The sequence below is a fragment of the Scardinius erythrophthalmus genome, assembly GCF_964197995.2.
Source record: "Scardinius erythrophthalmus genome assembly, chromosome: 4".
Classification (NCBI taxonomy): domain Eukaryota; kingdom Metazoa; phylum Chordata; class Actinopteri; order Cypriniformes; family Leuciscidae; genus Scardinius; species Scardinius erythrophthalmus.
The window spans coordinates 17423507-17440583 of NC_138224.1; the positions used below are offsets into that span (position 1 = coordinate 17423507).

Consider the following 17077-nt stretch of genomic DNA (forward strand, 5'->3'; position numbering starts at 1 on the left):
TCACCAACCATTATTACATATTCGGGTCTGGATCTATATCTAACACAGATGGATCACTACCTGTCGCGATAATATAAAACTATCCTGATATTAGAGTAACAATTACAGAAGAATAAAATAAAGCATATCTGGTTACCTATTTGGAGCTTGGAAGGGTTCAGTTTGAGGAGATGTTTCATACCATCTTCACTGTCCTCGTCAGAGCTCATTTCCCAGTACATTTAGCATCAGGCTAATATTCGCCATCTCAAACATATTATCAAAACCATCATTTTCAAAATATTCAAAATCAATATTTTGATCACTGACAGCTTCACCAGATCCACCATCAAGTGACACTAATATTTGATTGCGTTCAGTACTTGCTCTGCAGTAAATCGCTGAGCCATTTCAAGTTTTGCTGATGATACTTCCTATTCTTTTGTTTTCTGCCTGCGGTAACTATGAGTGAAACGTCACTTCATCAATGTGAATCAGACATTGCCACCTTATGGAATAAAGGAGAATTGCACTTATTCAATCATCAAAGATTCAATTATTGTTGTGCAGAAAAATACTTACACTGTTACACACCTCGGCTCGTTAGTGACCCTATACAATGAATTTTTACAAAACTGAATGGGACAACAGGCATCTTTTTTATTATTTTATCTTGTTAAATTGTTTTTAATGAATTGATTGAGGTTTCACAGACAAGGCTTAAGTCTGCGACTAAAATGCGTGTTTGAGCTGTTTTAACTGTAATTTTTCCAAAGTGTTGAATATAAAACCATGTTCACTAGAATCAAAGGCTTTGTAAAAGTCCAGAAAGCATATAGTCTAAATATCATCCCTAACTCTGAATAGTTAACAGATCAGAACCAACCAAATATTGTTTGAAATGTGTCTGTTTAATAAAAAAAATCTTGATTGTGTTTAATCTATTATGTCCTCTAAAATAGTTTTTAAACAGTTAAAACGTTGCGTTAAAGTAGAAGGAAGAAACCCCCAACACTAATACTTTCATAAATTTCTTCGAATTAATAAAAGGGACCAAATCTTTTTCAAATCTTTGGTAAAATTAGTCTATTCTCTTATTTTGTCCACTAGACTAGACAATACGTAAGAGCAGTGACGTGGCGTGTCCCTTATGTCTGTCCAAGGAAGGTAACCGTCCTGCTGTGAAATTCTCGCGCATGCGCATCGTTGCTATTATTTTTCTGCGTATGTGAATCTCGCGAGAGTTTCGCGTTGGACCGTTACCTTCCAAGAACATCCCTCATTTGCGAGAGTCGCGTCGCGTTTAAGCACGTCACGGCCGTGGCAGTGCTTTGAGTGAGTGAATGCGGGGCTCGAGTCCTATAATGAAAGCTTTTCTGAACCGCTTTCACACATTCAGCCACAGAAAGCAGTGGAGTTATATCTCTGCAGATGCAGACACCTAAACGGTTTCTCCAGAATTATTTGCGTCTAAATGAGTTCAAATATGGCGACGCGACTCTCTGACTTGTTTGGAAACAGCCGGATAATAGTAGGACTGCTGGCTAACTTACTGTCTTCAATCTGCATAGTGTTCATCAACAAATGGATCTATGTGCACTATGGCTTTCCCAACATGACCATGACTCTCATTCATTTCGTAGTGACATGGCTGGGGCTGTATATTTGCCAGAAGATGGATATATTCTCCCCCAAGAGTCTCAGACCTTCTAAAATCATCCTGCTAGCTCTGAGTTTCTGTGGTTTTGTTGTTTTCACGAATCTGTCTCTCCAAAGCAACACTATAGGAACATATCAGCTGGCCAAGACCATGACAACACCCGTGATTATAGCCATCCAGACCATGTACTACAGAAAGACATTTTCCACAAAGATTAAACTGACTCTAGTAAGTGGGTTTTCAATTATGCGCCTGGTATATTGTCTAAGAAGTCATTCAAACGTTTTACTTAACATATCAGTAATTCATGTGCTCACCAAATCTGATGTGAATAAATAAAACAAAAATCACTAGTATCAGGCTTGTGAACCACACTGTAAATGAAAAAATATGCATATATGTGCTTGTAATAATGAGTGTTATTATAACTGTCACCACCTGTTTCATCAATTGTATAGCATGCACATACAGTACCAGTCAAAAGTTTGGAAACGTTACTATTTTTAATGTTTTTGAAATCAAGCCTGTAGTTAAAAAAAAACCCCAAAAAAACCCAGTAATATTATGAAATAGTATTACAATTTAAAATAATGGTTCTCTTTTTTAATATACTTTAAAATGTAATTTATTTTTGTGATGCAAAGCTGAATTTTCATCAGCAAGTACTCCAGTCTTTGGTGTCTTATGATCCTTCAGAAATCATTCTAATATTTATGATCAATGTTGGAAACAGTTGTGCTGCTTAATATTTTTTTTTATAACCTGAGATACTTTTTTCAGGATTATTTGATGAATAAAAAGTTAAAAAGAACTGTATTTATTTAGAATAGAAATCTTTTGTAACAACACTACCGTTCAAAAGTTTGGGAACAATAACTATTTTTTTTTAAAGAAATTAGTACTTTATAATATATATAATATAATATATATAATATAATATAATATATAAATATATTAAACAGCACAACTGTTTCCATCATTGATAATAACTGAGTATCAAATCATCATATTAGAATGATTTCTGAAGGATCATAAGACACCAAAGACTGGAGTACTTGCTGATGAAAATTCAGCTTTGCATCACAAAAATAAATTACATTTTAAAATATATTAAAAAAGAGAACCATTATTTTAAATTGTAATAATATTTCATAATATTACTGTTTTTTTTTTGTTGTTTTTTAACTGCAGGCTTGATGAGCATAAGAGACTTCTTTCAAAAACATTAAAAATAGTAATGTTTCCAAACTTTTGACTGGTACTGTACATCAGTTTGAACTATGCTCAGGCTAAATGCTGATAAAAGCAAGTCATGATTACATGCAGATTTGTTTATGCAGGGTAATTGGTCACATAACAGCTGTGATCTCCTTTTACACCACCTTTCACACACCTAATTTATTGATTTTGTGTGTGTTAAAGGTGCCAATCACTTTAGGGGTCATACTGAACTCTTACTATGATGTGAGGTTCAATCTTCTGGGGATGATCTTTGCCACACTGGGGGTCTTTGTAACCTCACTGTATCAAGTGGTAAGTATTATGGCAATCTCACTTGGTATCCTTATGGAAAAGTCATATCCCCTCATTCCCATGAATCAGGATTTATAACTTTCATTGATTGTTTTAATATTATTATTAAACTAAATTATTAATAGTATTAATGTTTATTATTATTTTTGATATTGAGGATACATTAAATTGATCAAAAGTGACAGTAAGACGTGTATGATATTACAAAAGATTTCTATTTCAGATAATTGTTCTTTTGAACTTTTACTCATCAAGTTTCACAGTTTACTCGTCACAGTTTCCACAAAAGAATATAAAGCAGCACAACTGTTTTCAACATTGATAATAATAAGAAATGTTTCTTAAGCAGCAAATCAGCATATTAGAATGATTTCTGAAGGATCATGTGACACAGAAGAATGGAGTAATGATGCTGAATATTCAGCTTCGTATCACAGGAATAAATTATACATTTTATTAAAATATTTATGAAATTGTAATAATGTCACACTATTACTGTTTTTATGGTATTTTAGAATAAATAAATGCAACCTTGGTGAGCAGAAGAGACTGAATCAACCAAACATTCTCAGTGTTTTTTAAAATAAAGATATAAAAAAGTAGCTATAGAACAAATCTACCACTATTATACAAAATAAATTTTATATATATATATATATATATATATATATATATATATATATATATATATATATATATATATATATATATATATATATATATATGAAAGTACTTTTATGGATCCCCAGTAGCATTCCTGACCATAAAAACATTATTTCCCTCATTAATTATTCAGATATTTTGATTATGCTGTATTTAATTGACTAATGACTTGTTTCTCTTAATATAGTGGGTCGGTGCCAAACAGCATGAGCTGCAGGTGAACTCTATGCAGTTACTGTATTATCAGGCACCCATTTCGTCTGCATTTCTCCTGGTCCTAGTGCCGTTCTTCGAACCCCTGAGCGGAGAAGGCGGCATCTTTGGTCCCTGGTCATTTCAGGCCCTGGTAAGAGAATGAGTTCTCTCATTGGCTCACACACTCCCTCCTCAACTATCCAAAGGAATTTCCTTCTTACACAAACACACAGTCACAGAGAAAGCCTTGTGCCCAGATTTTCTGGAAAAAAAGTACAAATTCTTAATGTTTTACTCCCCTCTATTGGGTAAAAAGTTCACAAAGCTCAATTTAAGATAATTATTAAGATCAATTGCAATTTCAAATTGTTGATTCTGTTGATTCTTGATTTTTTTTTCTCCCCTTCATCAAGGTTATGGTTCTGCTGTCTGGTGTTATAGCCTTTCTGGTTAATCTGTCCATTTACTGGATCATTGGGAACACGTCTCCTGTTACGTATCCTTTCTGCTACTTCTCTAAAATACCAACAGCTGTGGCTATTTCCTTCTCTTCTATTCATAGTGCAAAACACACCCTATAGACAAATATCTGTAAACAGTGCTCTATAACATTACTTGTCTGTTAATTGTCAGGTTAGCCCTATAACGCAAGCACATGTTTGCTTACAGAGCCTGGGCAAATAGTTAAAGCATAGTTACACGCTTGTTTAATAATGAAAGAGGAAGCTGTAAATCGAGGCACTTTTTTGTAGCCTTGAGCCATACTGGAAACATTTCATAGTTTTGAATGCACCCATTGAAAATGAGTTTATGAGTGCGACCTCTCTCAAAGAAAGCAGCAGAGGGAGCACTTGGCTATCTCGTGTTTTAAACTGCACTTTTGGGCCACTTATTAGGTAAGTGTTCTGTCAACAAGGGGATTTCAAGCTGCTGCTTTTCTTTTTAAAGCCAAGGATCTGGAATTATAATTTATATACATTTCTATTGTATAGAATTTATATAAAATGTTCATTTATAAATAATTTTACAAATAGAATTTATAAAAGTATACTATTGACTAACTATTAACTACGACTTTTGCCTCAATAAACTCCTAATTACTGTTTATTAATAGTTAGTAAGGTAGTTTTGGTAGGAATATGGGATGTAGAATATGATCATGCAGAATAAGGCATTAATATGTGCTTTATAAGTACTAATAAACAGCCCATATCCTAGTAATGTGCTAATAAGCAACTAGATAATAGAGAATTGGGCCCTAAACTAAAGTGTTACCATTTATGTATAGGTTTATGTAACACTGATATTTATGTCCAAAAATCTGTATTTTTTTTTTAAACCTGTTATTTTAATAATTGATTATACTTATGTTATACATTTTTACATTCAAAAGACTGATATAGCCATAAATAAATATAAACAATAATATCTGTTATTTTATTAACGGATTATACTTATTTTTAACAGATTTATTAACTTTTTTACATATATTCACAAGACTGATACAACCATAAATCAATATTAAAAATAGCATCTGTTTTTATTAACGGATTATACTTATTTTTAACAGATTTATTAACTTTTTTACATATATTCACAAGACTGATAAAACCATAAATCAATATTAAAAATAGCATCTGTTTTTATTAACCGTTTTTTTTGTCTTATTTTGAACAGATTTATTAACATTTACATATTCACAAGACTGATATAGCCATAAATCAATATTAAAAATAACATCTGTTATTTTATTAACACATTTAACTTGTTCACAAGACTGATATAGCCATACATCAATATTAAAAATAGCATCTGTTTTTAATTAGATGTTTTTTCTTATTTTGAACCGATTAACATTTACACATTCACAACTGATATATCCATAAATCAATATTAACAGATTTTACTCATTTTGAACATACTTTTTTCACAAAACATAAATAAATGAATAGTAAAAATAACAGTAACACTTTACATTAAGGTCTTATTTGTTAACATTAGCATTAACAAACATGAACTAACAATGAAAAATATTTGTAGAGCATTAACTTTTAATAGTTAATTCAAAATGCTCAATTTACGTTTGCTCACAGTGCTAACTAATGTTAACAGATACAAATTTTAATCTTAAAAAAGCTATTAGTAAATGCCAAGAATAACGTAACAAATGTTGTATAAGTATTGTTCATTCTTAGTTCATTTTAACTAATGTAATTAATGAATTTTAACTAATGAAACTTTATTGTAAAGTGTTACCAAAATAACATACTACCGGTTTGTACTTATTATAGCAATTACAATAACTGGGTTATAACTAGGTACTAACCCTGAACCTTCCCCCAAACCTAACCTTAACCCATTTAGTTACATTATATTACCAATACTTTCTTGGGTAGGAAAGTAAGTACTGTAAGTACATGTACTGTGAATATTTTATTTATTTGTTTGTTATAAACAGATTTATTAGCTTTTTATAATATCATATTCACAAGCCTAACTATACAACACAAAAACCCTAACTATAAATGGTCCAAAGAATGTTAATGTTCATAAAGAATCATTTAGAAGCTCTTTCTATGAGTGCATGACTCAAGTGACTTAAGTCTGTGACTCAAGTAGAAGTCATAAGCCTCAAGAGATCTCAAAAGTCATTGTCAAACAATATCCCTTAACATTTGTCTTCAAAGCTACAACATGTTTGGACACTTCAAGTTCTGCATCACATTACTGGGTGGGTATGTTCTGTTCCAGGACCCCTTGTCCTTAAACCAAGGTCTGGGCATCCTCTGCACCCTCACTGGCATCCTGGCATACACCCATATCAAACTGGCAGAGCAGGAGGAGGGCAAAAGCAAGCTCACACAGAGACCATAGGCCAAAATTCAATATTTGCAAATAAACATGCAGAACGTTTGAGAGAAAAACTCTGAATGTTGAAGCATTTCCTTTTTTATTTTGTACGTTTTACGTAATGATGTATTTTCAAATGGTCTGTACAACAATAAAACTTTTTATAGAAAGTTACAGATTTTTTTGGGTCACATTTTTCCCAGATGGAATGTTATCTTGTATTGAGTCTAGGCACAACTTCGAGGACAAGGGTCACTGCCTACTTGGCAAAAAGACGTGAGTCTTTTGCTGTCTATGAAATGGAATGTCAATAATTTGTTCAGTTCATGTTGAGGGTTTTTCTACATGCTTTTCTCTTTTGCAACTTAAACATTAATCACATTCCAAAGTCCTGTCTCCAATCTAGATGTTTTGCTGCTTTCTGCGTGAATATTAGACTCGTCCTAGTTTAGAAAGGTATATGGTAAACCAAAATGCTGAAAATATAGGGATAGTTCACCCAAAAATGACCTACTTTCAAACAAAGAAGAGATTTTGAGAGATTTATCAAGAGTGTTTTCATTCATACACAAGTCAGTGGGCTTCAATATTTAGATCTCAGTGTTCTTCAAAATATCTTTTTGTGTTCCACAGAAGAAATACATTTGTAACAACATAAGGGGGAGTGTAAATGATGACAGAAAAGTCCCTTTAAGTGGAAAGAAGTTTGTTTGTGCCTTAGTAAAGGATCAATGTTTTATGAGAACTAAAACCTGGATCATATGTTTGACACTGTAAATGCCTTACACTTTAATCTTTAGGATTTGTCTTTATCCTTACTACCATTAATTAAATGATTTGCTTTTTTGATGACTTCAGTGGTCCATGGAATTTCCTCATTATTACAGACGTACAAGCCCAAACATGTTGAGCGTAAAGGGACATGTTGCACTAAAATAACCTCTTGAGTCATTCTGCTTGGGCCCTAAAGATCAGATCCTATCACAGGGACTGTACAAGACATGTTTCCAAAGCATTTCTCCCCTTTATACAGCACGGATTTCACTCAGCAAACAATAGCTCCCCTAACTAGCAAGTTTCTGTGTAGTTGGCTAACTAATGGTCTACCATTCACAATACTGTGTACAAGGGTCATGTTACGACAACAGTCATTACTCAACAAGAAATCAAAACAACTAATGAAATGAGTTTCAGTTAACACAATAGAACCATGCAAAATAGTTCATTAATAAAAGGAGGTAATCATTATCTAGTGGTTTGATTAGAGATGCGTTTAGCCTAATATTATCAAGTGATCATAACACTATCACTAATAATATGAAAATAAGTGATAATGTATCATATAACAAGTAAAACGGACTAAATTGAACCCAAGAGCATTAGGTAAATTAAATTGTATATTTAATTCAAAATAATACACAAGTATGTGAAAATATACCTAACTGATTTTTGTCACCTAACTTTTATCAAATTAAGTATCTCAATGTTTTTACAAAATGCCCTGAATCGTTTTCAATACATGTTTTAAATAGGCTACAACTACATAGCAAACATGGGAAGCAGATAATAACATTCTACAACTAAATGTAATAAAAAAAATGTTGGTAATACTTTTACTTTTTTGTCATATTCTCTTGTTAGCTTCACACATATTACCTGAAATATGCAGAACTCAGCTGCTAAAACTGTATTATGTTAAAACGAGACAAAAAATCAAACTTTTTACAACAACATATATAATCCTCAATCCTATGTTAACCTGAAAATATAAACGCAATTTTACAATTTAACTGAGCTACTTTAAACCCATAAACAGTAAAAATGCAAGAGTAGACAATAATTTTCATAGACTAAGTTACTCGAGTGAATGTTTACACCCCGCGTTTAGTGCACGTGCTGGGACATTTCAAATGCAAACGGTCGCCGGTAGAGGGAGTTAGAGTTCGCGCCTCTCAACGGTCACCAGCAGGTAAGACATATTATTTAACACTTTCAGTTGAACAATTTTCGCACTTTCTCATATATTTATTACACCTATCAGGCAGCATATATCTTCAAACACTGCTAAACGCTCCAGCTGATTATTTTAACACGGCATGAAGCTTTAATATCCGTTTATTCGCCTGAAATCCTTTGCCTCAGTTAGCCAAGCGCTAGCTCTGTAAGCGCGGCCTACTGCAGCCTCGGGCTTTCCTGAGTGTCCACAGCGGGGAACAGACATCCGAGAGAGCGCGCATTACAGTAACGACAGCGTAGTTCTTTCTTGTCGCTCAAATACGCAACACTCCACATTCGGCGAGAAGCATTTTATGTTGATTATTTAAACTATTATCACTAATCTGCTTGTAAAGAAATTACGAAATGTGTAAAAGTTCCGTAAACAACGGCTTGCATGACGTTTATGCTGGATAAGTCAAGTCGCCTTTATTTACATAGCGCTTTATACTATAAAGATAGTTTCAAAGCAGTTTCACGGTGATAAACAGGAAAATAATCGGTCACACTGAAACCTGACGCGTCAAAAAGCGTGCAATACCAATCGTTTAATCTGATCGATCACTCTTCCGTAAAACAACATTTACACATCGATCGCAATTGATGCTCCAGGTTTTACATTAATCATGTGCAGCTAATTTGAATGGAGGACATTCCCATGCACGCAGATGTCAGATATAAATCCAGAAGTTGTTGTGTTTTAGTGTGTAACGTTACTAACGTACTGTTTGCAGAGCATTTCAGATAAATAAACAAAGCACTGTCGTATTCCAAAGACATTTGGAGCTTTACTCGCATGACAATCCATCCATCCGTAGAACTTGTAAATGATGAACTTTTGGTTAGTTTATTTTGGGTTATTTGACTGAGGCTCTAATAATCCGGGCTGGTCATCGCTTTGGTCCAAACACTTCGTTTTTTCACCTGTCACTGATAAGCCTGGGCGGGTGTAGTGCAGTAGCGAGTCGAGAGGGACATGCCCGGACATGATCGCAGAGACACAGACAGACAGCTCAGCAAAGATCGTCTTCCACCACTAGGAGTGGGAAGCCAGTCACGCTTTGACTTGTCATGCCCGAACCCGCCCAGGACATGATGATCGGCGCTGTGGATTCTAGCCCTGACATGTCTCTCTGCGTCTATTTAAACCATAGACTGGCTCTCAGCCGGCTCCCACTCCACACTAACCCAGAGCTCAAGCACTTTATGTACAGATAGCAGAGTATATATAGACGATTCTTAGGTAGAATATCCAATTTACCTCCATTTGCACAGGTAACGTTAATGTTCTTTCTGAAGTTTTTATGTGTGTCGATGTGCTTCATGTAACAACTGTTCATTTGTTTTACAGATCACTACAAATATGGCAACAGAGAGTTGTTTAAGCAGTTCTCAGATCAACAAGGTTGACAATGAAAAACTGGTAAATGCAGTGTTCTTTTGAGTTCTTTTGAGTGTTTTTATGCCTTGAAATGACTGAGTCTTATTTATTGTAACTTCCTTAGGTAAGACCAAAGGTGCAGTTAAAAAGGCTGTTAGAGGATGCAGGTGCAGATAAAGATGTTTTCACTATGAAGGAGGTGAGGAGATGTGTCTGTTGACAGCAGTTTTTAGTCAATTCAAACTTTTAAACATTAGGATACACCATGCTTTATGGTGTTATTATATCTAATTGGAATTATGCTAGTTATTTTAGTAGCTGAACCTTGCCGTATCTTTTGTGTGAATAGCCTTTCATATAAGCACTTATTTGAGAGTTTCTGAAATGAGTTTGTGGTCATATGGCAGTGGTGAAATAATCCTTCTCCAGTGTCATGTTGCTGCTGCTCATTTGTGTGTATGGTTATACCTGCATACACAGGTTTATGTAAATATTCTAGGGCAGTGGGTGGTGAATTATATTTAGTTACTGCCTGTATTCAGTGAGATATTCATTCTCTGTGTTTGCAAGACAAGAAAGTATGTTTTCTTTTGCAATTTTTTTCACGTTGCTCATTCTTTGGTTTAGGGATTTGAACAAACCCCAAACCCAAAGTATTAAGCTTCAAGTTGTGTTACAGATGAATCATAATTCACAAAAGGGATTTTTTGCACATCTATCAGACTAAAAGAAGTCTTAGGTTTTTGATTGTAGGATGATAGAAAGTTCAAAAAATCCCTTTTGCATTAAAGGAAAGACCCGAGTAATGCCTAGGGACTTTAGGGAGGGCTTTTTTGAGTCAACTTGGTAAGAAACCATTCTGAACACAAAATTACAGAAATTACAGAAAGTACAAAATTTTATTTATGTCTTTCATTGTTAGTGTGCACATAGATAACTGGATAATATGCTTACCTATGAAATGTTAAGTTGTTTGATATATTTTCATCTGTTGTCAACTTTTTAGCGTGAAGTCATGAGTCATTTTTTTTTTTTAATGGGAACTATGTCTGAATAACAGGAATGTATTACTCATCTGTATTTAAATATCAGCCACATCTTTGCCATCCTGTCTCTCAACACACTTGTTTCAGGAAATTGTTTCCTTGTGGATCTCTAAACGGTACTCTTTTGTTTATGTGTTTGTTTAGGTTATGTTTTATTTGGGGAAGTATATCATGAGCAAGGAGTTATATGACAAGCAGCAGCAACACATCGTTCACTGCGGAGAGGATGCTCTCGGTGCTGTTCTCGGAGTGAAAAGTTTCTCAGTCAAAGAGCCACGGTGCGTATTGACCCTAACTTCACATAGACAGAAACAGCTGCAGCAATGATGAATGACCCCTGAGAATATCAGGGTGGGGCTTTAAAGCAACAGGTGCAGGGTCTGGGATATTTAATCTACTAGCTCTGAATGAATCTGCGATCCCCTGTTTAAGATTTTAAATAGCTGCAAAATATATTTGATTAGTCACATTAGATGACCAAAGAGATATATATGTATGTATATATTAAAATAGCATATATAACGTGTTCCTCATATTTTTTTTAAGAACTGAAAGTGAAATTTGCTATATGAAAGTTTTACTTGTTAATTTTACCTTGTTTTTTTTTCCAGAGCCCTCTTTGCAATGATCAATAGAAACCTTGTGACAGTGAAAAATCCAGGTACTATGACGGTTAAACCTTTTGTTTTATCTCCTCTGTTCCATCTTTAATATTATTGTTTTGCTCAAACAAATGTTCTTATCTTTTTTTTTTTTGTCCTTGTTTCCTTTTACAGAAACTCAGTCTACCTTCTCTGAACCCAGGAGTCAAAGTGAACCAGATCGAGGGCCCGGGGTAAACATTTTTTTTAATGCTCCACACACTTAGAACCTCAGAGTATTCACCCATTCCACAGAGTTGCCCTGGTAGTGCTGTGTTTGTGCTTGGATGGGTTTTATAGAGCTCCTGCTGTGTTTGAGATTGAAGCATGACTGAAACCCAACTGTCTATTCCAGGATACGGATTCAGACTCTCGCTCATCTACCTCACAACAGCAGCGCAGGAGGAGGAGGAGCAGTGATCCTGGTAAGCACACACCACAGAACAAAACACACACACACACACACACACACACACACACACACACACACACACACACACACACACACACACACACACACACACACCAGCTGTGTCCTGTTGGGTGTGTATGAAAGCACATGCTTGATCAACTGGGTCTGATGGGATTTCAGATAGAGTTGTATCTTCACATTCAGCTGTCACTTAACAAATGTTTTGAGTAGAGCTTAACGGTCAGTTTTCTTTCCAGTATTGGCATATTTCCTGTTTGAACGGGAAGGGCTTGTCCCTTTCTTTTATTTTTGCTAGCCAGTTGCCTTGGATGAAATTTTGCATTGAATGGCTGTTAAATAAAATAGCTGTTTTTAGATTTCATGATTGCCAGCTTGTTTATTTTTTTCATGGGAGTTTTGTGAAAGGTTGAGGCAACTCCTTTCTTTAAGGACTGTTTGCTTTCTTGCCCTATATAAGTATATCCAATTTACATTATAACAGCCTCAGCCGCTGAGCAGGGAAGACAACCCTCATAATGGATCATTTTGTGCTGTTCCTTCAGTCCTGACAGAGGACTGTATGTGGCATGTGGGTAAACATGTGGTAGCATAGTGACTGCTCTCTCTCTGACTGTGAACCTCTCAAAAGGACACTGAGATCTGGAGGCTGTGCAGAATGTGCTCAGATGACTGCTGCTCTTCAATGGCCCATTTTAAAACCCCAACTATGCACACAAAGGCAGTTTGTTGAGCAAGCAGCACCAGATGCACCATTAAAACAGGATTATTGCTCTGAGCATTGCTCCTGCATGGCCCATAAGTTGAGTGCATAGAAAAGGACCATCAGCAAATTAACTGATTTACACTAATGCAATAAGCAGTATGCATTCAAACTCAAAAAACAGACTGGAAATGTTTGGAAAGCCTAAGAAGCAGCGTGTTCTTGTTTACCTACAGAGCAATTATATGTGAAAACCATCATAAGGGCACGTGTCCAAAAACAGCTTAGTGCTAAACTCGTTTTCTTGTGATTTCAATAGAGAGTTCTTCAGCCGAAGACGAGCTTAGAGAACGCAGGAAAAGGCACAAGTCAGACAGCTTCTCCCTGACATTTGATGACAGCCTGTCTTGGTGTGTGATCGGCGGCCTGCACCGGGAGAGGAGGAACAGTGAGTCTTCGGACGCACACAGCAACTCTGTGAGTAGCACCTTTAAACGGTCCTTCACATAGTTTTGTTTTATTATATTAACTTCTTTGTGCTGTCATGTGGCCCTCGCTAACCAGTGTTTTGTTTGTTCAACAGGAAGTAGGTATCTCTCACAGTGAAGGCAGTGATGAAAGCGAGGACTCGGACTCTGATAATTTCAGTGTGGAGTTTGAGGTGGAGTCCATCAACTCCGATGCCTACAGTGAGAACGATGAGGATTCGGTGCCGGGAGACAACGAGGTTTCAACTCAACTCCTGCTCTATTGAGAGAGATATTAACAAACATCCGGATACATTTGAAAACCGCATTTTCAAAAAGCTCTCCGTCCGCACTAGCCTCTTCAAGCATTTTCCACAAAGTTTCTTGTCCACGCTGAAACATCAGAAAATGTTCAAATCTTCTTCCTGCGTGTTAAATGTAATAAAAGCTCACTGAGATAACTCGTAATTATTCTTGCACATTCATTTTATTAGCGAAAAAAGCATTTTCAAATTTATCCACTTACGAGAGTGTCTTTACAAAACTTGGTTTTCACAGGATTAAAAAAAGTCGCCTGATTGTGGATGGAAAGCCAAAATGTAGAGTTTTTTTTTTTGTATTTTTTTTTTTTGTATCTGGATTAGTGTAGAAGTAGGGTGTCCATTCCTTCCCCTGGAGGACCACTGTCCTGCAGATTTCAGCTCCAACCCCAATTAAACCCACCTAAAGTAACTAATCAAGGTCTTTCTATGCATACTTCCTATCAGGTGTGTTGAGGCAAGCTGGAGCTAAACTCTGCAGGACAGTGGCCCTCCAGGACTGAGTTTTTGGATACTCTTGACGTAGTAGCCTAATCTGTTTAACAGTCCTGAACTCACTGCAATTTTCTTCTGCTCATTCAGGTGTATGAAGTCACAATCATCGCTGAGGATGAAGACTCGTTTGATGAGGATACTGAGATAACTGAGGCAGTATGTGGCAATTTACTTCAATAATGAAAGTAGAACTGCACTTTATCCAGATAAACTGATAAACTGAATTTATCTATTATGATTCAATTGGATCATGAAAAGTGGGTGTTGCATACTATTGTGGTGCCATTTGGATCAAAGGTTGAGGGTTAAAAATAAGAGGCTTTTGTGAGTCTGCCAAAAAAGAAAGTTGTTTCAGAGAAGTTGCTAGTTATGACATTTTGTTTATGATTATGAAGACAGACATTCCCCCCCCCCCCCCCCATGAACTTTGTGCACTAATGAATTGTGCGTAATACGACCAGGAATGTGTATCAATTTCATGTTGACCATATTTTACACTTTTATAGCATTTAATTTTAAAGGAACACTCCACCGTTTTTTTAAATAGGACTTATTCACCTTCTTTCCTACATTTAGATAGGTGGGCAAATGCATTTTTGTCTCATTGCATGCATTGTTTTAGTTTGACAGGGTCAGCGCTAGCTTAGCTTAGCATAATGAATGGAATCCTTTGTTGCCAGCTAGCATGTCCTGAGTAAAAGTAATATAAAAAAATTAAAAAACCCACCTAATTACTTCTTGTGGCCTGCGTATTCACAAGTACAAATAGCGATGCAGATTAACACTAGGCGATTTCCCAGGCAGATATTGACATATATTAAGGACTATATTAGGGGGAAGCACAGGCGAAGCACTGCTACTTGGGCGTGATATCTCTGCGCCCAAGTAGCAGTGCTTCGCCTGTGCTTCCCCCTTATATAGTCCCAAGTCAATATCTGCATAGGAAATCGCCTAGTGTTAATCTGCATCACTATTTATACTTGTTGTGAATACGCAGGCCACAAGAGGTAATTAGGTGGGTTTTTTAATTTTTTTATATCACTTTTACTCAGGACATGCTAGCTGGCAACAAAGGATTCCATTCATTATGCTAAGCTAAGCTAGCGCTGACCCTGTCAAACTAAAACAATGCATGCACTGAGACAAAAATGCATTTGCCCACCTATCTAAATGTAGGAAAGAAGGTGAATAAGCCCTATTTAAAAAAACGGTGGAGTGTTCCTTTAAAGTTTCTTGCAACAAAACCAGTGTTTCATGTCCATTTCCACCCTTTCTCTGACCTTTTTGTATTTCAAAAAAGCAAGAAATATGTGCATAGTAGAAATGAAAATCTGTACTTAATGCCAACTGTGTTCTCTCAGGACTACTGGAAGTGTGCTGAATGTAACGTGCTCAACCCTCCTCTTCCTCGACATTGCAAAAGCTGCTGGAATGTCCGACCCGGTTGGCTTCCAGAATCAGACTCCAACAATGAAAACCCCTCCACTAACACTCAAACCAGCACTGAAGTCACCAGCATCACCACAACAACCATCTTGGCCTCGAATGACAAAATGCTTCCTTCCAAACCCTCAAGCCCTCTTCCAGAGACGGACGAAGGAGTGGACGTACCCGACGGCAAGTGCTTGCAATCTCCCGTCTCCGCTGCCGCAGCCAAAGACGTAGCTCCCGCTTCTGCCACCCCCGGCTCCCTGAATGACTCTCAGACCTCGTCATCGCAGCCCTCCACCTCCTCTGGTGTGGGCGGCAGCAGCCAGGAAGAGACCCCTGAGCTAGAGCGCTTCAACAGCCTGGAGGCCTGCCTGCCCGCCACATGCCTCGAGCCCTGCGTCATCTGTCAGAGTCGCCCCAAGAATGGCTGCATCGTCCACGGAAGGACTGGACACCTTATGGCGTGTTACACTTGCGCCAAGAAATTAAAGAACCGGAACAAGTTGTGTCCGGTGTGCCGAGAGCCCATTCAGTCAGTGGTGTTGACCTACGTGAGCTGAGGCACTGCAGATATACCTCCTCTCCTCTACTTTCCTCACATGAAGTCTGGGAGGCTCATATGTTGCCTTGCCTTGTATTATAGTTCTTGTTCTAATTTCTTAATGATTAATAAATTTTATTTATGACTCAACAAGCGAGGTTCTCACTCACATGCTGGTTAGAAAATACACACATTTATGTTTTAAGGGTCGAGTTTAAGGGCTTAGAATTAAAATAACTACTTGTGGACTTGCAGTGATGCTGTATACATTATATCATCTACTAGAAATGTTTGTAATAATTTAATTTATGTAAATGCTGATGTATTAAGTTTCTCTGATTGATGCTGATTTGTTCTTTGCTGCACTGAAAGGTGTTCCTGAGTTCCTGAGCTCTTGAGACACCCCCTTTAAATTGTTCCTCCTCTCGAAGGAAATGCTCCCCAGCATTGTTTTCTGCTGCAAAGACTGTCTATTTTCTCTGAGTTAGGCATAATAAATGATTATTTTGAGGCTCTTACACATTTACAGTACAGGTGATTGCTCTTTTGAATGGTGTGTAATGGTTTTCAGCCAGTGGGCTGTGGGAAGGTGGTTCAGGTGGCTGGAGTCAGTTGCCTGTGCTGTTGTTTGTTGGGTCGTACACAGCGGTCACCCAGAGAGAGAGCTTTGGTTTCTAGGGACCCACTTTTCACTCGATATCAGCAAACAAGTTCTGACTTGTTTCTCTCTCATAGCAACTTGGCACA

At 36.6% G+C, this 17077-nt stretch overlaps 2 protein-coding genes across 4 annotated transcripts; both read left to right on the forward strand.

The window, feature by feature from the left end:
- The first annotated feature begins 1266 nt into the window (after positions 1–1266).
- slc35e3 (solute carrier family 35 member E3) lies at positions 1267–7733 on the forward strand. 2 transcript variants are annotated; one of them, XM_081363686.1, is made up of 6 exons: positions 1289–1510; positions 1623–1867; positions 3062–3172; positions 4023–4181; positions 4444–4526; positions 6718–7725. In XM_081363686.1, coding segments are annotated over exons 1-6 (786 nt in total). In that variant the 5' UTR covers positions 1289–1509; the 3' UTR covers positions 6905–7725. The 2 variants fall into 2 exon arrangements, with proteins under 2 accessions (XP_081219811.1, XP_081219812.1); XM_081363685.1 differs by having other exon boundaries at positions 1267–1867; positions 6718–7733.
- A 1045-nt stretch (positions 7734–8778) lies between these two features.
- Positions 8779–16856, forward strand: mdm2 (MDM2 proto-oncogene). Of its 2 annotated transcripts, none has more exons than XM_081363689.1 (11): positions 8779–8849; positions 10227–10298; positions 10381–10455; positions 11447–11580; positions 11914–11963; positions 12079–12137; positions 12299–12368; positions 13396–13553; positions 13660–13803; positions 14446–14514; positions 15720–16856. In XM_081363689.1, exons 2-11 carry the CDS (start codon positions 10239–10241, stop codon positions 16347–16349), a joined length of 1449 nt encoding a protein of 482 aa, XP_081219815.1. In that variant the 5' UTR covers positions 8779–8849; positions 10227–10238; the 3' UTR covers positions 16350–16856. The 2 variants fall into 2 exon arrangements, with proteins under 2 accessions (XP_081219815.1, XP_081219816.1); XM_081363690.1 differs by having other exon boundaries at positions 8848–10150.
- Positions 16857–17077: the final 221 nt, after the last annotated feature.

Excerpts from the sequence above, each read along its gene's own strand:
- mdm2 (XM_081363689.1), top strand. The coding sequence starts at position 10,239 with ATGGCAACAGAGAGTTGTTTAAGCAGTTCTCAGATCAACAAGGTTGAC. Across the intron at positions 12,369-13,395 it reads GAGGAGGAGCAGTGATCCTG|AGAGTTCTTCAGCCGAAGAC; the intron begins GTAAGCACACAC and ends TGATTTCAATAG. Across the intron at positions 14,515-15,719 it reads ATACTGAGATAACTGAGGCA|GACTACTGGAAGTGTGCTGA; the intron begins GTATGTGGCAAT and ends GTGTTCTCTCAG.
- slc35e3 (XM_081363685.1), top strand. The coding sequence starts at position 1,454 with ATGAGTTCAAATATGGCGACGCGACTCTCTGACTTGTTTGGAAACAGC. Across the intron at positions 3,173-4,022 it reads TAACCTCACTGTATCAAGTG|TGGGTCGGTGCCAAACAGCA; the intron begins GTAAGTATTATG and ends CTCTTAATATAG. Across the intron at positions 4,527-6,717 it reads GGGAACACGTCTCCTGTTAC|CTACAACATGTTTGGACACT; the intron begins GTATCCTTTCTG and ends TTGTCTTCAAAG.